The 21,558-nt window shown below is 35.7% G+C and overlaps 1 protein-coding gene across 1 annotated transcript in view; it reads left to right on the plus strand.

The window, feature by feature from the left end:
- Nucleotides 1–8,822: 8,822 nt before the first annotated feature.
- The window catches only part of LOC113232108 (V-type proton ATPase 116 kDa subunit a-like), a 45,648-nt gene continuing 32,912 nt past the window's right edge, over nucleotides 8,823–21,558 (plus strand). The window contains exons 1-2 of the mRNA XM_026466745.1: nucleotides 8,823–8,961; nucleotides 11,942–12,068. Of these exons, the coding sequence (XP_026322530.1) occupies nucleotides 11,952–12,068 (117 nt within the window). The 5' untranslated portion in view covers nucleotides 8,823–8,961; nucleotides 11,942–11,951. The remainder of the gene's footprint in view (nucleotides 8,962–11,941; nucleotides 12,069–21,558) is intronic.

Below are 21,558 nucleotides of genomic sequence, written 5' to 3' on the forward strand. Positions count from 1 at the left end.
AATTTTGGTTTTGAAGAAATTAAGTACTTAGGACATAAAATTACAAAGAAAGAAGTTTATCCGGATGATGGTCACATTCTAGCTATTTCATATATGCCTAGACCAGCAAATGTTAAGGATGTTGAAAGACTTTTAGGACTTACCACTTATTTAGGAAATTTTATTACCATTTTGTCTCTGAAAACATTACCTCTTAGAGAACTCTTGCGAAAAGACATAGAATAGCATAGGTTAGATGCACAGGAAAATGGCATTTATTGAGTTAAAAGAATGACTTACAATAAACCTCTTTTGTAATTACAGTATGTCTTAAGTTATTACAGTATAAAGAAGCCTATTGTTATGTCTGTTGACCCAAGCAAGGGTTAAGGATTAGGTGCGGTTCAATTGCAAAATAATCACCCTGTGTATTATGCTACTAGGGCGTTAACTAAAACAGAGCGAAGATATGCACAAATATGTAGAAAAAGAGTTGTATGCTTGTGTGTTTGCGTGCAAGACATTTCATGAATACATCTATGGCCAAACTTACATAACTATAGAAACCGACCACAAGCCGCTCATATAATTAATTAAAAAAACCTTGATGCTCCATCCAGACTACAACGTATGTTGTTGTGGTTACAGTAATACGCATTTAATTTAATATACAAACCTATACTCTTGCCAAATTCGATGTAGAATGTTTAATAACAAAACGTTGCTAAGCAACCAATGATGGCATATGAAAAGAACATTTTTTTCAATGCTCATTATTAAGGCTTGCGCTGCCCACGGCCTGCTCCTTAATTGGAATTTAAATATGTAAGTAGGTAATTGGGTTATGTAGAAGTAATACTTACCTAGCCAATTGTTATAAAGTTTACAAATCACCTACTGATACATATGATTTAAGAATAAAAATAAGTGTTTGCATCCTATTAATATGTACAGCTAGATAATGGTAGATGAAAAGAAACAAAATTGTAAGATTTTATTTGATATCAATTTACCACATATTATATCATCCAGCATCTAGGTATTTCCAATTCTAAACTTGAATTACCACCAGAACTCGAATGTTTGCAATCTCTCCCTTCAAATCAAAAAGTCACTAGGGATGACACAGTTTTACATATAATTAATAACTGGTCATTTTTTAGTTCATTTTAGGTGATTTGAAACTTCTGTTGAATAATATTCATTATAAACAACACTTCAAGATTTAGTATTATCCATAATCTAGTTGAATTTCGAGGGAAAATATTAAAATTGTGGTAAATGTGAAACAGTCTAAGATGAAAACCCTAAAAATCATGTGTTTCTGTTTGTTGACATTTATTCTACATCGAATTTGGCTAGAGTATAGGAAACAATTGCTAGTATCGGATGCTTTGTCGCGTGCATATCTACCTGCTTGTGAGCATATGAGTAGTGCGAATGACGAATGTGACGTTGACACGTTAGAAGCAATTCATTTTGTTACATCTACACAGCGGATGAGAGAGAAAGAATTTCATTTATTACAAAAAGAAAAGATTTGCTTAAAAAATAACTGAGAAAAGGTAAAGTATCACAGTATAGAAAACATAAAGATTAATTAACTGAAAGATATGGTTTGTTGTGGATGAATAAAAGGGTAATAATACCTAAAAGTTTAAGATTTTTTTTTAAGTAACGTACATATTAATCACTTGGCTTATGAGAAATGTTCATTTCGTGCTTAAAAGCTGTATTATTGGCCTGAACTTAATACGCAATTGAGAAATTTAATATATAACTGTCAAATATATCTTACATATAGGAAATGTAATACAAAACAACCATTGTGTTCCCATAAAATACCTACTTGGTTGAACGTAGGTGTTTTGTTTGATCTATTCTCTTTTAACAGAACTAATTATCTATTAGTAATTGATTACTATAGCAAATTTATTGAAGTTGTTGAGTTAAAAAGCACTTTAACACATTCGGTAATAAATGAAATCAAGTGTATTTTTAGCCGATTTGGAATACCAGAAACTGTCATTTCAGATGGAGGGCCACGGTTTCCATCTAAAGAGTTTAAAATGTTTGTTAATAAATGATGTTTTCAACTCACGATTACGTCACCATACCACTCACAGTCGAACGGACAGGCGGAACGTGCTGTACAAACCGCAAAAAGTATAATGAAAAAATATTCCTTTTCAAACACTCATTACCATTTAGATTTTTTGGAGTATCTAAACACTCCATTGAGTAAAAGTATTTCGTTTCCTGCAGAGATATTGCAATCTAGGAGGCTTCGAAGCGTTGTAATTGATCCTAAATATGTACTTGACTCATCCTTGACGTATGTAAGCCGGGAGTTACACATTAAACAAATAATAAACTAAAAAATTAAACACAAGTCTCATTACGACCGCAATGCACGACATTTAGTTCCACTTTAAATCTCACAAAACGTTAAGTTCAAGATTTTTAAAGTAAAAAATGGGTACAAAGGAACCTACCACAATCTCTTAAAATAATGTTACTTTAACCTTACATGGACTTTTCGTACATGACGCGCTTAAAGTAAGCTTATTATAATGTTCAAACTATGATGTTTTATTGGCAGCCTTGTGACTATTCATTCACTCAGTTCGTACTATGAGACTATGGCGAGACTTTAACATGAAAGTAATATTGTTCTTAGGAAATGAAACTATTTTTCCGGATTTAAATTGCGTAATATTGTTTTTTTTTTCAAACAAACCGACGTTTCGGGCCCTTTACGGTCTCATGGTCACGGTTGACTGAGAAGGTAAAGTCTTCAACCAGTTATGTCTAATATTGATGCAAACCACCCTATTTTTTCACTATAGTTACAATAGTTATTAACTAAATACCTTACTCTTAATTTTACAAAGAAAACATTGCAATTTACGCTACGTTAGGTTTTTATTTATTTATTTGATTATAGACGAGCAGCTTTTGCTAGTATGTCTACGTCACACAGTGAAATTAAAATTTATATCGTTACAAATTACAAATTATTTTACAAATTATTTTATTGAATGAATTTTTATTAAGTTCAATTTATTATTAATTAATAATAGAAATTGGAATAAACTAAAACATATTCATTAGTACTGCAGTCTTATGTCTGTTTGGGATTTATCATTAGAGGAAATACTGGATCCCAAACTACGTAGACGTACGCACAGGTCAGTAGTTGGCCTGTCTATATTTCAGTGCAAATGGGAGTTGATATTTATAAAAGCTGTTTCGATAATATGTTACCAGGAATATATGGCCCTTATTTCGTCTATATTTCTGGTTATATATTTGATGCCCTTATTTCATCTCAGTTTCTGGTTATATACTCGATGCCATCTAGGCACATTTATTTTTAATTCAATAATTCCCATGTTTTAGATGAGAAATGTATTTTTTTACTTTAAATAATTTTTATAAATTATAATAAAAAAACATATTACTAATAATTATAAATTTGAAGTTTGTGTTTTCACCGTTTAGGGATCAGTATAACATACTGAGATCCCTTTTGTAATTTGGGTTTACTATAAGTCTACTTTTTTAAATTTTTTTAAGGAGAAAGATACGTGACGGTATTTTGTTATTAGATTATTAATTAATGATTGTTTTGATTCTACCTTCAATAAGTAGATTAGAGAATAAACCAGTTGGCAACCCCCTCCTGTGTATCATTGACGTATAGCCGTATAACCTAACATTATTGTACTATATATGCTACTAGTCTATACTATTAGCGCTCAGTGACCACACCTTCATGCACATTAATGGCGAATCTGAATTATATTTACTAGACAACAACATTTAAATTCCTCTGAATAATACAACCGCGAGGCCGCCGCCGCCGGGCCGCCGCGCGGGCGGCCATGTAGACCAAATTCAAGCCAGACTCGCAAAAAGCTGAATAATAGAGCGTATTTTGCCATGACAGTTAGACGCACGCGGTCGCTGCGCGGCGGCAACGCGGACTCCGCTCGGCGACCGTGCGGGGTAAGCGCGATGAAATTTGTATCGAATAAATTCAACGTCAAAGTCAAATAATCATTTATTCCATAGGTAAAATATTTACACTTGAAAACGTCATTTTAAAAGCTATGTACTTTTTAGGCTGCTGCTCGTTCCCTACGCTGACCTCCCTGAGAAGAAAGATTTAAAAGATTGCTCTTTTCAAATAAACTTAAATGATATGGAATACACTTTGAATCATAATTGTGTGGAATCTAGACCCTTGTTGTCTTTCCATACTTCTTTATCTAAAACATACTCTTCAATTTCGTGATATGACTTTTCAATTAAAATACTTCTAATGTACTTACATTCTAAACTTAGGAAATGATAAGCTTAACATATTCTTCGGAATCTTATTGTAAAAACGTATACAGATCCCCATAAATGAATCGTTTACCTTAGTTAAACGAAATCGTGGTACCATAAGGGTACCATGACTTTGGACTTAGTTCTAAGGTTAATATGAATATCTTCTTTCTTAATGAATTTGTGTATATTGTTACGGGCATACAAAATATTTAAGTAAATGTACTGCGATGCCACAGGCACGATACCAGTCTCCTTAAAGTTTTCTCTGAGAGAAACCCGACAACCTAAACGATACACAGAATGAATAGCTCGTTTTTGCAACACAAATACGGTTTGTATATGAGAATCCCGTAGGTCATTATACTATGGAAGTAACTAAAGTAAACTAGTCTAGCAGTAGCAACATCGGTAAGCTCAAATATTCTACGGACTGCGTATGCAGCAGAGCTTAATTTGCAGGCTAAGGAAGATATATGTGGAAACCATTGAAGTTTATCGTCCAAGGTCACTCCTAAAAAGACAGCTTTATTAACAAAGCCTAACTTGTCTCCATTTATTTCTATGATTAGACTAGTTGATTTTACATTAGCTAATTTAAATTTAACACACTTTGTCTTCTTGCCATAGAGCAATTGTTAACATTAAACCAATAAACTACCTTTGAAAGGGTACCGTTAATATTATCATAGTTAATGTGATGACCCATAGATCTTTGGTGGTGTGGGGTTAAGCGGACGTAGGATGTCGTATAAAAGGTAATCCGGTAGAGATTTTAGTAACCTATTCTGCCCATTGGTCACTGTGTTGGTAGGGTTATAGGTAACTTTTTTATAGGTACCACTGTCACACAACAACTGCACACAACACAGCTGCGACAATTGCTTCGCTCTCCAAAGGACAGAGACCCTCTGGGGGTCCTCGGTATCTATATAGTTCCCTGTGACTGCGGCAAGTGTTACGTCGGCGAAACGAGAGAGAACGTGGCTACTAGGCTAGTGAACATATCCGATCCATGAAGAATCAAGATGTCAATGGATCTGCAGTGGCAGACCACTTTCTGAGCACCGGTGCTGGTCATTACATTCGGTTTGATAAAGCTAAGGTTTTAGCGCGGGAGAAGTATTTTGTGCCCCGCAAAATCCGAGAGGCTATTGAAATAAGTAGGCGACCAAATTTTAATAGAGACGGAGGCTGGAGCTTGCCACCGACCTGGCGCTCGGTATGCAGCTGCAGATGTTAGTAGTAACGACGTGGTGAGCTCTGTGTGCTGGACTGTTCCCGACAACAATCCTATGGACAGCAGTAGCAAAGAAGAGTTCCAGGACGCGCTGACGCAACGTATCCGCCCTCCGAGTCCCCCACTGCGGACTGCGTCATCGGCGCGCTTGCAAAGAGCCGCAACTCGCAATGCTAGACGTGACGCGGTCGCGAACGTTGCACTCAACCCCTGAAAAAGACCATCGATTATGGTCTAAACTAGTCGAACAAAATACTACGCGAGTAAGTCCCGTTACGTTTATATTACAAAGCCTATAGTTGCTAGGATCTACTTTCCTACCGCTTTTGAATAAAGGATTTTAATAACCTTGCTGTATTTCATCAAATCGGGAAAAATACCTTCGTCAACGCACCTATTGAATGCCTAAGCTAAATGTGGGGAAATTAGATATATTACTGAGTCTACAACTTTAGTCGATATGCCCCAAAAATTTTTAGTTTTTTTAACACGTATAGATTTAAAAGCTTTGATGATGTCTTGTGGATTAACATGATGAAAATTAAATACACTGCCCGACCATTAACATTTTTTTTAGGAGATCAATAGCGAGAGAAGGAGAGGAATTTAATGATTCTGTAGTGTTTACGACGATTTCCGAAAAGAACGATTCAAAAGCTTGTGCTACCTCATCTTTAGATTTTATAAGTTTGCCGTCTGATTCTAGAACTATGTCTCTATCATGTTGCTTAACCATGCCTGACTCTTTATTGCATACTCCAAGTAGTTTTAGTTTTATTTTTTGATTGTTTTATTTTATCACTGTGAAATGTAACCTTAGCAGCTACACACACTTTTTAAAATATTTTTTAATAATTTTTAACATGTTCTATAAAACTAGAATGAGTATTATAAGTTTCCATAGCGTATAGCTCACACAAACGAGACCTACTCTTATGAATGCCTACTGTTGCCCAGTCATTGAATTTAGTCTCCCTGTGGAAAGTTAGTGCTTTCGGTTTAAATACATTATCAAATTCATTTTTAATACAAGTTAATGTCGTGTTATATAAAATATTTGGAACCTCCGGTATATGGGGCAGGGCATTTAAACTATTGTCTATATTATTTTGAAATCTAATTATTCGTTCTGTGGTAATCGGTCGGCAGAGAAATTGGTCTACCTTCTTGCTCATTTTACAATTAAAAGTAGCCAATTGCCCACCATGATTTGATCTTAAGCAATTTGTGATTGATTTAGATACTGCGTCTGTGTTGCAAAAAATATTATCAATACAAGTAGAAGAGGAAGCCGTGATGCGAGTTGGTTCCAAAAAAAGATTAATCAAGTTACAACTTTTAAATAAATTAATAAGTCTTACAGAAGTAGAACAGTTTTCAACAGATTTACATTGAAATCTCCACATACTAATATAGTTTTTTTGGGTGGTAAAATCTGTTTTATACTATCTTCCACGGTTAATTCAAACTCGTTGAAATTAGCAGAATGCGCCCTTAAGCACAAAGATGTCATTAAAAGGAATATCTTCAAGAAACATTCCAAAGTACTTAATACGTCCTAGAGCACTGACTCGACCCTACATACATATAAGGCGATAATAATTGGACTTACGATTCATCTATGCAATGATTGATGCTATGTAAAGAGAACAAAGAAAGATCTTATAAAACAATTATCGTTTATTAACTAAAACCAAAGATAATGTTTAGGTAGTACATATTATAGCCTTTGTCTTTTAGGTAATAGAGTTTAAATTTTGTTTGAAGAACCGAGATATTTCGTTATTTCAAAACAATGAAGCGTAAGTAATTAACAATTTCGCTCAATATCGTAATTGTTACGGGACACACAAACCAGTAATCATAATTAAGCACACCTTTCACTATATTGGAAATAATAAATAATCGATATTGGAAAAATATGAAGTCCGTTACATTAAAGGCTTTTATTTTCTGGTCTTAACTTACAACCACACCTAAACCTGGTCTCAAACTAGGGAATTCCCTATACTATGAACACTAAAGAAACGGAATATTCTCTAATACAGAAATGTCCAACCGCCATATTGATCCAACATGGAATCGAAACAAGAATCTCCCATACATGCAAGCACTGAACGGGTTTGAATAAATCTTTACGAACTGACAAGTTCGGTTTGGATAATAGCTGTTTTGTAAAAATTTAAAGAAATAACCTATATTATTGACTACACGAATGTTAACTTTACTATTCCTTTATTAAAATCTATAATTTTGCATAAGTTAATTAGGTTCGTTCATTAAGTTGATCATCTATTGAACTGTATTAGATCATCTTCTGTAACATCCAATAAGTAGATTATGTAACTCACAGTATACCGTTCTATAGTATTAGGGTTCGCCTCATTATACAGGGGCTTAAAGGTCGTGACCGTTGACCGCTCCATTTGCATCAGGTCGTTCCACATTGTGGGTATCTACTACGTTTACCCGTAAAGTAGAGCGTAATGTATACTGAAATTGTTTTCGTCAAAGATATTACTTGAGTATATTTCTTTCTTGTTTTACAGTAAGACAAAAACAATTACTTCAATGAAACCGATGAAGTTCACAAAACTGCTAAGACATGTTGAAAACTACATTGGGCCCGCAAGTGTTGGTCTAAACTATAAATGATCTGTGTCCATTTGTGGAACATTCACAGGTTAAGCTTCCTAAATACAAATTCATGTACTTAGGAAGTTTTTCCAAACACTATTGTTAAGTAACTAAATTTAGAAAATACAAGTTTTTTCTGTATTTTGAAAGACTAACATAATTTAGCTCTACTAATCTGATCTTTGCAAAAATATGTCCAAAAATTAAACTTACAACCTGTTCTCGAAAATAAAGTTTGACCAATACTTATGGCTATATTTTGTCTACAAATATACATGCTTGCACTACAAAGCACTATCTCGTGTATGTTTAAGTTAATATCTACTGCTACAAGTCTATTGCAGTCCTCTTGTAATCGATAAACCTTCTCTAATTTATCATAAACAAATAATATCGATGTAAGGATGCTATAAAATAATAATTGCATTTAAGTAACCGGTGGTCGATAAGATAAACGAATTACTAAGCATAAAGTTTTGGAAGACGTGTTAAATGCTCTGCGTTCTTCTGCGTTCCTACTCTTTAGAAACAGATAGCAAGAGTCTAACATTTGATAATTAATAGAAGCTAGACAAACGTTGCTTAATATTAGTAGAAATTAAAAGCACGCGAGACGTAGCAAATTACGGCAGTGGTCGCGACCGAGGCGAACGCGCCGCACGTCTTTTAACCCAAACTCGCAGTGAGTTACAGTGACAGTGATGCCTAGTTTCCAGTGACACGCACTCACAAATTCCCAACTGGACACAATAGTGTTTACATCACACTCTGTAAGTATTTTGATAATCATTCAATCATTCAAAATGAAAAGTTTTATTTGTCCGCTCTATGATATTGTTATCACCTGCTACGCTTCGTTGTAATTAAAACAATGAATGTCTAATATTTCAATAAAAGAAACAATGTAATTAAATTGTAAGGGACCGCAGTATTAACATGAATAATTGTTGAACATGATATACTGTTTGAATCAAATGGAAGGCACTACGATCAGTCTGTCACGAGATTCGTCGCATGCAGAGTGTGTTAATAATTTCTACCGCACTTACCTGTGCCAGTCTATGTCCAGAGCGTCAATTGAAAAATTTAATAAAAACCTTTGTGAAAGAACTTCTGATACACTATTTGTATCATTTCTTATTTGTATGATTTCGCCAACTGTGTCATAATCTTGAATCGTAACTAACAATCGGAACTGCCCAGATGTTTACACACAAAATGTGGTCCCAAAAATAAAAGCGGCTAAAAATAGTTCAATGTCCATTGCGACACAGTTAACTGGAACAAGCTCATCAATGAACCATAGAATATATTTGATAAACCACTAAGAGTACTATTTGGATGTAGTCCAGGTATAAAAATACAATGCCTAGCCGTCGTCTCGATGCAAGTCTGCCTGGGAGACGGGCCGAGCTAATTCTCCCATCCGGGGGCGTTGATATGCTTCAAAATAAGATTAGATTACAATTAAATTTAAGCGGACCGCATTATTTGTGAAGTGAGCGCTTTTTTGTTCTGATGTTATATATGAGCTTTATCCAACATTCGGATAATTACACTGTGCCAATCTTGATTTTAATATAGTCAAGGGACTAATCAAACATAGTTTCTCTTAAACAAAGCTAGTTTTTTTCATCTATGTTTAACAAAACATTGAAAATCTAACGTAAAAAACTTATTTGAACTTAGTATTACCTAATGCTGTGTGTATCAAATAAGTTTTTTACGTTAGGTACCTACCTTACCTTACCCATTTCTGCTGCCAAGCAGTAATGTCAGCCTTACTGTGTTCCAGTTTAGAAGGGTAAGGGTGCTGGTGAAATTACTGGCACATGGAACTTGTCAACTTATGTCTCAGGGTGACAGGCGCAGTGCCAGTGCCCCTCAGACCTTTGCGATTTACAGCTATGGAGTGGCACTGCAACTGTTATGAAGAGGTGTGTGGCTTACCATCAGGCGCACGACTTGTTCGGCCCGTCACTTAATATTATATAAATAAAGGTACAATAGTAGTTTTAAGGGTCATTATTTTAGATTCAATTTTGACATAAATTATTAGATTTTAAATTTGACGTGATACTTGTGTTGAAATATACTTATTCCTTTTAAATAAGACCGACTGTCTACATATTAGAATTATTCATGTGCATAAATATACACAAATTAGCCACCATGTGTAGCGAACAAAATGATGCAAACTAATGGAATACCCAAACAAAAGAACAGTAATTGAAGTTGTGTGAAAATTACACAATTTTAGTAATGCGATTGTTGTACGTAAAAATTTTCCTACTTTTTTAATAAGCGTGCTTGTAAAAGGACTTTTCACTTAAACGCTTTTCAGTTTGAAGCTTACAAAGTCGTTTAAGCCCATAGATGTTATGTTAAAAAAGCTTGCAACATTGCGTTAACAGCGATGAGTAGGTTTCAGATAAGTAAGTTTATTCGTATTTTTATTATAACATTGTTTAAATTGACGAATTAATTTGTTTAGAAAACATAGATGGCTGAACTTGACACTTAGGCACGTTGTTGTATGCCGGTCAGAAAAATCTTTATGTCCATGTAATAAGAGCGAAAATGACGTTGTGCGTTTCGAAACACGCGACGGCTTTTTCGATCTTTTTTTCTGACCGGCTCAGTCAGGCGATTCCGTGTGAGTAAATGAAAGAGTCCCTAAGGTTAAGTTTGAATAACACCTTTTTCCAGACTGATCGACTCAAAACCAAATAGACGATTAGGGGGTCAGGTATCTTCGGGCATCGACTGTACAACTACTGTTACAGCTTTTGAAAATTAGTGAAATCTTGGAAAGTTCTGTGTGAATTTAAAGTATGACAAAATATCATTTTTCAAAGTGTACCTATTTGCAAGAGTCGTAAAACAAATATTTTTAGTTTTAATGTCCAGAAAAAGCACTTTAAAATTTGGTGCCAACTTCAAAGACACCTTGACATTGTGTTTTGGTTGGACGACTATAAAACAAGTGCTAAAAACCGAGTCGAAACGCAGACGTGCATTGTGTAATGCACTGAGAAAATAGACTTTACGAGAATCATACATGTATTCTTCTATTAAAGTTAAGAATGATGATGTGATGAGTTGCTAAAAATGCTTTCCTACCAACGAACACTTTTACTAATAAAATACATTATTAGTAAAAGTGTTTTATCACAAAAAAAAAAAACATTTAAAAATCATCGTTAATCGGATCAAAAGAAAAATTCGTTTAATCCGCCTGGATTCGAACCAGCGACCTCGCCATACCAGGGCTTTTTAAACTAAGTTTTCATAAATTTGTCACAGGTAGCATTTCGACGAAAAGTTGTTAAAACCAAAACAAATATCTGCAGCAAGCACATAGACAAATTAGTCTGTTGACTCGTTCCGTAGCTCAGTTGGAAAAGCGATAGTCCCGGTATTGGCGCCGTCGCTGGTTCGCGTCCCTTTCAACCCGTTCGTTCGTCGCAAATTTTTATTTGCATTCGGCCTTTGTATTGTCAGTAACACATCGTGAGATTCAATAAAATTAAAACGGAAAAATCATGTTTTTCGCAATTATTTTTAAAAACTAATTATATTTTATAGTGTCGGCTCGAATCTTCTATAAAAGTAGGGTATTATAGGACACTAAATATCATAGCAGGAGGTGACCATATTTCACTACTTGTTTTAATCACTTTGAAAAATATTTTTTGGGTTGCTTGTCTGACGATGATACAGTAACTCAACGTTTTCTTTCATATCCAGAAGTCCGATCATGGGTACGATGTTCAGGAGCGAGGAGATGGTGCTGTGCCAGCTCTTCGTCCAGTCGGAGGCTGCCTACGTCTCCATGTATGAGCTCGGCGAGGCCGGTGTCGCGCAGTTCAGAGATGTAAGTACTGTCAAGTCTGACATCATGCCTTTGACGGATAACTTTACCTATAGTCTATATTTAAAAAATATCGAAAAGGAAATAAATATAAACAATAGACACCATGACAAAAAATAGTAATTATACCGTCGCAATTTCATTATGAAAAAAATTTAATGATAATTCATATTTTTACCAATGATAAAATGGATTTTGCACTAACAGAGCGTTTCATGATCTTCAAATGCAAGTTCATCATCATCATCCTATTTAAAAGCCAGGCTCTTGTCGGTGTAGCCTCTTCTTCTTTATCTGTTCACTATGCGCCATTCTTGCTCTTCCTCTATTTCTTTTCCCTTCTATAATCCACTCAACTAACAAATGCAAGTTATCACGAAATAATAACAAAGAGATTTGTTTACCATTTTGGACGTAAAAGTTTGCCTGTAGCAATTGGCACAGGCTCAGAAGAGTGTTACGTGTAACACATGTAGCTCTTAAATTGGACATATACTTTTTTTTATAACGCACCTGCTGGGATCCCACCCACCCTGTATCGCGGCTGCCATAGACACACACATAGACAACCACAAATTACACCCAAACTCACGAAAGAAATATATGTAGACCATACAAATATTTCTCTCGGCCCAGGAATCGAACCCGAGACCTCTGCAAGGCAGTCCAGTATGGCGACCGTTCGGCCACATAGGCAGTTTATAATTAAAATGGTAGTCAAAGGGTGTCAGCGGTTATCCGTCTACCAAAGAATGTATGGGTTCAATGCACTTTTCTACACTTACTCTTTACTAAAACACCATTTTCTTTTATTTCCCAAACAATGGCTTGTCAAATCATCACATTAATTTCTATATTATACTAACTGTTGCCTGCGACTACGTCCACGCAAATTTACATCATTATATACTATGAAAACACAAATGAAAATCTTCAAGTGTGCAAGTGTAAGGAATACTATGTTTGAAAGAGTTCCATAGAAAAGGTTTTTTTAAATATGTCGCCACGTCTATGTAGGGGTTGTTTTGAAAAACCCTGAATCTCGTAATTATTTCTTTTATATGTAAAATATCCAAACGAAGTCCGAAGTAAATCACACCACACATAACAAAGTTTCCTTACAAACTTTAATACCTAATTCGAATACTTAAATACCCTAACTTACCCCTTTTAAGAGATTATTGTCACTATATGTATCTACTAAAAAATATACCAATACCTTTTTATAAGTGCGAAAGTTTCATAATTATGAATACGCGATTTAGAACAAAAAGAGACCTACTAAATTGAGTAGTTCATGGTGTATTTTCTGACATGCAACTTACCTAAATGTATATGGATAAAGCATTTATTGTTATTAAAAAAAATATTTTCTTAATGACGTGCTCTAAATTATATTTGTAACACGTAAAATCATTTTTTCCCGTCACTGGATATTATATATCCAACAAGTCATGCGCCTGTTGGTAAACTACACGCCTGTCTATAACAGCTGCAGTGTCTTTCAGAGCTTTAAATCGCAAAGCTCTCAGGGGCACTGCAACTGCACCAGTCAAACTGAGACTTATGTTGACAAGTCTCATGTGCCTGTAATTTCACCAGCACCCAAAAACCGAAACACAACAATGCTGATAATACTGCTTGGCGGCAGAAATAGGTAAAGTGGCAGTACTATCCTAAACGAACTCCTTCCCCAGGAGCTCTACTGCTACTAATCATACATTTTAAAGAATTTTATAATCACAGAACAATAAATACTGTAGAATTACTTTACGTATCACGTGTCCCAAAACTTCGCGGAGTTCACCAAACTTGAGCCCAGTCCGATATTTAATTTTATTTTAATTATAAGTCTTTGTACGTTGTTATAGTCATGTCTGCCAAATGCCTTATTTGGCTACTTTGGAGTGCAAAAATATTATATTATAGTCGCACTTGTAAGTCGCAATATTATCTATGGAGCTCTTTCTTATCATTATTAAGTCTTGTTTTATTTAATTTTAATAAATTTTGATTTTCTATTGATCGTAAGCATTTTTTTTTGTTACAAGAAACGAAAGTAAACCTTATACCGCTGCAAGAACTAAGTAGGCATCTCATGGTACTGAACTCTCAGCGATATGCCAAGAGGGTAAAGTTGAAATTATATTAATAGTCCAGAATTTGTTTCTAATTTATTTCTTTTTTTTATATACAATAGACTTACGCTTGGTGTGAAGTACCGCCTGACCTTGTAAAGTATGCCTAGTTTTCTGGCAGCATTTTTTGACAAGCACTTGGTATATCGCCCAAAGTGAAGGTTGGATGATAAGTCCAGACCAAGTAGCTCAAGGTGGTTCCTTATCGGCACGTATACATCTCGGAAAGTCGGAGTAAGATGTAGGGGACTCCATTTTGATGTAAAAAGACACGCCTGTGTTTTAGCCGCATTAAACCTGACCCTATTAGCATCTCCCCAATCGGAAGCCGCTTTCAGACTCAGGTGGTTGGACCTGAGTCTGAAAGCGGCTTCCGATTGGAGAGATGCCCATCGCCTCTTGCTTACACCGGATCTCTTCGCTGTTGTCTCAGACGTCTGGCACATAACTCTTTACCACTGTGTTGTTGTCTGCGTACCCAAAGATACCGGGCACCAGCAGCAGATCGTTGATATGCAGCAAGAATAGAGTGGCGGAGAGGACAGATCCCTGAGGTACACGGCATTTATCCCACGACAAGCAGACGAGTAACCATCTACAACTACACGGATTAACCTATCCTTCAGAAAATCACCTATCCATGTGCAAAAGCCAGCAGGAATTCCGTAAGCTGGAAGCTTGTTTAACATGCTATCATGCCAAACCCTAACATGAAACTACAATCAATCGTTATCAAAAATGATGTTCCGAATTATGATAGTAATTTGTTTTTTTTGTATATACAATAATTTAAAATATATTAATTTTCTTTAATGACTTGCTCTATCATATATTTAAAAGAATTGTATGTCACTAAGGAAAGTTTAAACATTTTTATACGATTATATACAACAGTTTAAAAATATATTAATTTTCCTTGATAACACACTCTAAATTGTTCTAAAAAATGTATGGTAAAATTCTACATGTAATCATATATTTCATTTGTCGTGTCTATTCAATTTCATTGCGTAGAACTTTTTACCATTTCGGAAGTTCCTACGTTTTCAAAAGTAGTGCTTGTAAACTGTTCCCAGCTTGCCGTGACTTTGCATATTTTCACCAATGTAGAAGACCTAGGAGACCACCAATGTATTGAAGAACTATTAGAGTTTGTATGTTATGGGTGAATATAAAAATATCTAGAATATCAGCTATAGGTAGTAACTTCATAAAAAATATTTATTTTGGTGAAAGGTTAGATCTATTGCATTTTTTTACCTAGAAAGACCAACGTGAGTCTAGATTTTAGGTGAGGTGTAGAGGGCCACACTTGCGTCACACAGTCTGCGCGCTTAAAATTAATATGAATGAAATAAGAACAAACCGATAAAATTTAACACAGATCCGACGTTGACAAGCGCCCCAAGGCTACTGACGGGCAACGGGCGGCGCGGTGTGGCGTTAGATCACTGGGCAATTTTCAAGTATTGGGATAAATGTGAATTTTATAACTATAGGACTTCAGTAGAAAACCAAAATTTTGTTCTCTGTGTAGTATTTAAAGAGATTTACATATAAAAATGATGAGAAAATCAGATATTTTATTCTTAAATAATTCATCTTAGACTTTTATTTTATCGTGTTTTTGGGATTTTATATGACCGAGTAAATACATCGTATTGTGTAATGAATTTGCACATTCTTTAGACAATATCCTCAGGTGCATCGTGTATGTTTTGTAAGACCGGTATTTAGCAGTAAATACCTAAACCATTTGATCTAATAAAACAGTTTTTTGTAAAATGTAATATGCAGTATTTCCGGAAATTCGGAATCGGAATTTTTTCGGGAAAATTCCGAAAAAAGTAATTTTTGATGATTTTAACCACTCAATTTTATCTATACGTAGACATTTATCTACTCTGCTGCTGTCTGGAAAACAGTGTTAGGTTGGTACAGGGTCAAGAGCACGTCAAGCTTGATACTTAAGACTTAAATCCAACTCTATGCCGCTTATGATTAGAACAGTCTAAAGTACAAGTGTCAAGTTTGACGTGCTTTTGACTGTACCTACCGTCAGTGGGTAGTATGAGTGAGACTTTAGAACATAATGAGGTTAGAACAGTGTGCAATCCTACATGTGACTTTAAAAAGAATGAAGCATAAGAGCTCCACTCCAAAAGTGGCCGTACTAAGTGACCGGTCTGTCAGAGTTTTAGCGTGCAGTTTTCATCAAGTTACGGATTAAGGACCTTGGATAAGTTTAAAATATGTCTAGCAAAAATTCATCTCAAATACGTTATCCTTTAGTTCATTTATCTACTCATTTGGAACATCCTTTTCCAACCATTAGTGATTTTGAATGACTATTAAGAAAGTTAGTTTACGTTTTAACCTCTAAATTATCTGTAATGTAAATACATGGGCCAGTCGAAGTAAATACTTCTTATTAAACAAACCATAATAACGATCATTTACGATATAGTGCACATTCTCAATCGACTACGTTTAAACTACATAAATTAAATGATTCAATGACTAAATTTTATTTATGGTACACTCCTGCGCCGAAATCGCGTAAACAATTCTATGATATTTGGATAATGTTGCAAGAGAATGTGTTGAAATGTTCGTTGGTTTATTTTGCGGAAAAAATACTTTAAGTTCTTTTTATTGTGATATCATCTTTGTCTTTAATCTCACCCGATGAAAGTGATAATTTGATGATAACTCACACAAAGACAACGCAAAAGAACAAAAGAAAAGGCGAGCAATGTCTTAATGGCCTTTTGACAAGTAATCTCGGGTTAAAGGTTTTTTTTGGTTTCTTACGGGTTCTAGAAAATTTTTTATTTTATTATATTTGCCTTAACTGCCTCCGTGGCCGAACGGTTACCATGCCGGACTGCCACGCAGAGGTCTCAGGTTCGATTCCCGGGCCGAGGGAAATATTTGTATGGCCTACATTTATTTCTCTCGTGAGTTTGGGTGTAATTTGTGGTTGTTTATGTGTGTGTCCATGGCACCCACGACACAGGGTTCCCTAGTGCGGGGCTATGTTGAGTGTGTGCGTTATTATTATTATTATTATTATTATTATTTTAATTTTTCGTTATACTTGGAGTTTCGCTGATGGACCGAATTTCTAATGAAATCAACATCAGAGAACTAAAGTGATGAACATAGCTCTCTATATCAGTCTACAGGAGAGCAGATGGCCTATAGAGCAGACTTGTTCTATATTAGCGACCACGTGAAGGAAAACGTAGTGTAACACGCCCTTTGGCTTGATGCGGGAGACACAGAGGCGACCGGGTGATTTGGCGTGCTCAAGTGGAGACATGTCCAGCAGTGGTTGCGTGCTGCTGACGTATCGTTTTGTTCAGATATGTATTTGTAAAATTTAGAACGTCTTAACCGTTACGGGCTATGAGAGAATGTCAACAAAATTTATGTGCTGCATTTTCCACGGCCGTTGACATATAAACCCAGTTGCAATATTTTATTGATAAAATAGCACTTATTTTATCAATAAAATATTGCAACATTTGATTTTCATCTCACTTAATGGAGAGTGACGATGAGGTCGACGACAGAGCATGCACGCCGATATATAGCATATTTACTCTCACCTTGACAAGACCCAAGTTATAGTGTTCAGGTAACAAATTTGCAGGTAAGAACTTTTTTTTTATATAAAAATAAGTGCGCATTTGAGAATCAAATGGAGGCATCTTACCTCATCGTCGACGATGTAGCATGCACACCTAAATAATGCCTATTCACTCTTACCTTGAAAAGGTCCAAGTTATAGCGTTCGGGGAACAAGTCTGCAGGTAGGGAATTCCACTCTCTAGCCGCTCGCGATATAAATGTGGAAGCGAAACGCTTCGTGCGAATCCTGGGAATATCCACGACATAGGGGTGGCATCCCAGCCCAGTCCCCCAATGATGGAAAGCGGAAGGCGGAATCAAATTATGCAATTCAATCTCACACACTCCGTGATATATCCTGTAGAATACCAATAAGCAGGCAAGTTTACGGCGGTGTTCAAAGCTCTTCAGCTTCGCCTCTATTAATTTCGAGTCACCTATAAGCCTCTTGCCACGCTTGTCTATTAAATCCAAGGTGGCCAGTTGGTATTTGGCAGAGCCATCCCACAAGTGGCAGCAGTATTCTATACACGACTGGAGTTGTTGCTTGGTACAGCTGAAGCAACTGTCCCGGTGTGAAGTAACGCCTTACCACCTTGGAATGGATGCCAAGCTTCCTGGCTGCATTTTTGGCCATGGATTGAATGTATCTACCGAATTTCAGATTGGACGACAGGTCCATTCCAAGTAGCTGGAGACGGTCGGCTGTCGGTATGGATCATGTATGGATACATCACGAAAAGTCGGAGTCAAGTGAAAGGGTCTCCGTTTTGTGGAGAATAGACACGCCTGCGTTTTGGTAGCATTAAATTTAACAAGATTGGCATCGCCCCAATCGGAGACTGCCTTAAGTGTCAAATTCAAAGGACTAACCATCGACCCTCGACAAGACTGGATTTCTTCTCCACTGACACTTGCATTGGTCGAGTACCTATCCACAACTATGCTGTCATCAGCATAGTTGTGGACAGGTACACATCAGTATGTGTATATGAATGAAATAAATATTATTATTATTATATTACTATACCCAAAGGCTCCTGGAATTAACATATCATTGATGTGCAGCAGACAGATAGTTGCGGACAGTACGGAACCCTGAGGAACTCCGACATCTATCGCCCAATGTTCAGAAGAGTAGCCTTCTAAGACCACTCGAATCGAACGTTCAGTCAAGAAATCCAAAATCCAGTTGCCAAGGTCAGTGGAAAGCCCATAATTCCACTACAATGCCGTGCGCCTTATAAATATTAAAGCATAATGCTTCGTACGAATCTTGGGTACATTTACAACATAGGGGTGGAACCCAACCTACATCTATTCCCCGATTATGTAAACGGGATGGCGGATTTCATGCAATTCCGTTGCACACTATCCATGATACATCATATACTGCAGAATACTGATAAGCGAGCAATTTCTTCAAGACTTTGCTGCTGCGCGTCCACTAAATCCGAGTCACTGACAAGTATCTTGCTACGTTTCTCAAAGAAATCTATGGTGACCAGCTGGTATTCAACAAATCAATCCCATAGGTGGCAGCAGTACTTTTTAATAGTAGTAGAGCTTCTTGTGAAAGAATTCATTCAGTGAAGTACTGGCACCTTACCTATTTCTGCCGCCAAGCAGTAATGTGAGCATTACTGCGTTCCGGTTTAGAAGGGTAAGGGTGCTGATTAAATAACAGGCACATGGGACTTGTCAACTTATGTTTCAGGATGACGAGCGCAATGGCAGTGCCCATAAGATCTTTGCGATTTAAAGCTCTAAATGCACTGCAACTGTTATGGATAGGCGTGTCGCCAGGCGCACGACTTGTTCGTCCCGTCACTTGGCAATATAAAAAATGTCCATATACGACCAGACTTCTACTAAGCTACCTTGACATTAAAACGTTTATTATTAATTTATATTATGCTTTTTTTTATTACATGCCAAATAAAGTATGTGCAAAATGCACATTTAAAGTCAATTCAAAATAGTAGAACTAGAGTATATAAAATCTGTATATTATTATTATTACAGTCAATTATAACTATGCCTTATGCTGAATGAAGTCCTTTTGCGTACGCCACAACCGCACAAATGACATGAGTACAAAATTTGTAGACGTTATATTTTGTTTATTTTATGTTCTTTGTTTTTGTTTAATTATATTTTTTATTTTGTTTATTAATTCTTTTTATTTTGTTTTGCTTGTCTGTGTTATCAATATATTTTTAGTGACTGCGTTTGTGGCGTTGCAATAAATGTTTATTCTATTCTATTTACATTTAGTTCACATACCTTCAATGTCACCTAACAAACATGTTTGTAATACCAATCGATTTGTTTTACATACTTCGAAGGATATTAAACAAAGTTACAGTCACTAACCGTTACTGGAATATGTAAATAACTAGCATTTAAGTTGATTTAAAAGGATATACGCCTGCGAATACATGTTGTACCAACAACTGAATTTGAACTCTATTATGGATATTAACAAATTAAACTTAATTACACTTATGTGTTTAATCTTTTTCTTTTTTAATTTTTATATCATCTAGAAACTAATACAGTTCATGAATACATTGCAAAATTTAGTTTGTAATTCCAACTTTTTTCTAAGTTTTGAGAACGTAGAACATGTTCTAAAAAAAATTATAAAACTTTTTCACTAAACCAACCAACTAAAACCACAACAGGACAAATTAAATATTCGTTGTTTTCAAAATTTCTGAATGTCCATGTCCAATATTACTATGATTTGAGAACATCTAACTAGGAAATTACTAACGCGTCACTCGGCCTCTTGCAACTACGTTTTAGGCAACTGTTTCTTAGAGGATGGATTGGTATCCATATTCTAACATCTGTTTGAGATATGTACGTCATTTTGGCACAAAGCAGGAATCTATGAACATCAACAATCACAAAAATAGTATTTTAGTTTGTTTTTAATATTTTTATAGTATACAAACCTGAAAACCTTCTTACTTCAAACTTATATTATCTAAAGAATTCAAAAGCTTGGATTACCTCAGCCCAAGCTTTGAATCGTTCCTTTCGGAAATTGCTGTGGAAACTCCTCCTCAAATTCCTCCCCTTCTCTTGCTATTGATCTCCTAAAGGAAAATGTTAACGTTTTTGGCAATGTATTTCATTCCTTCAGCTTTTAAATCAATACATGTTAAAAAAATTGAAGATCTCTGGGGCATATCAACTAAAGTTATAGACTCAGTTATTGATCTAATGTCCCCACACTTAACTGTTGCTTTCCAATAAGTGCGTTGACGAAGGTGTTTTTCCCGATTTAATGAAATACAGCAAGGCTATTCCCTTATTCATAAGCAGTAGGAAAGTTGATCCTAGCAGCTATAGGCCCATTTAAATTTTACCAGCTTTAAGTAAAGTATTCGAAAAGGTTATGCTGACTCAATTACTGTCCTATTTGGGTAGGAATCATATTTTTATAGTGAACAATACGGGTTTACTAGTGGCAGATCGACTAGCGATGCGGGGGTAGCGTTACTAAAACGCATCTTTGATGCTTGGGAAAGGTTCCAGAACGCTATTGGTGTTTTCTGTGACCTCTCAAAGGCATTTAATTCCGTTGACCATATTACTCTTATTAGCTAAGAAGCTGGAATATTACGGTGTAAATAGCAAGGCGTTGGAATTTGTCTCGTCATATCTCAACGGTAGAATTCAGAAAGTAGACATAAATGGAGTGACTT

The sequence above is a fragment of the Hyposmocoma kahamanoa genome, unplaced genomic scaffold (genome assembly GCF_003589595.1).
Source record: "Hyposmocoma kahamanoa isolate Upper Pololo Valley unplaced genomic scaffold, ASM358959v1 66, whole genome shotgun sequence".
NCBI classification, from domain to species: domain Eukaryota; kingdom Metazoa; phylum Arthropoda; class Insecta; order Lepidoptera; family Cosmopterigidae; genus Hyposmocoma; species Hyposmocoma kahamanoa.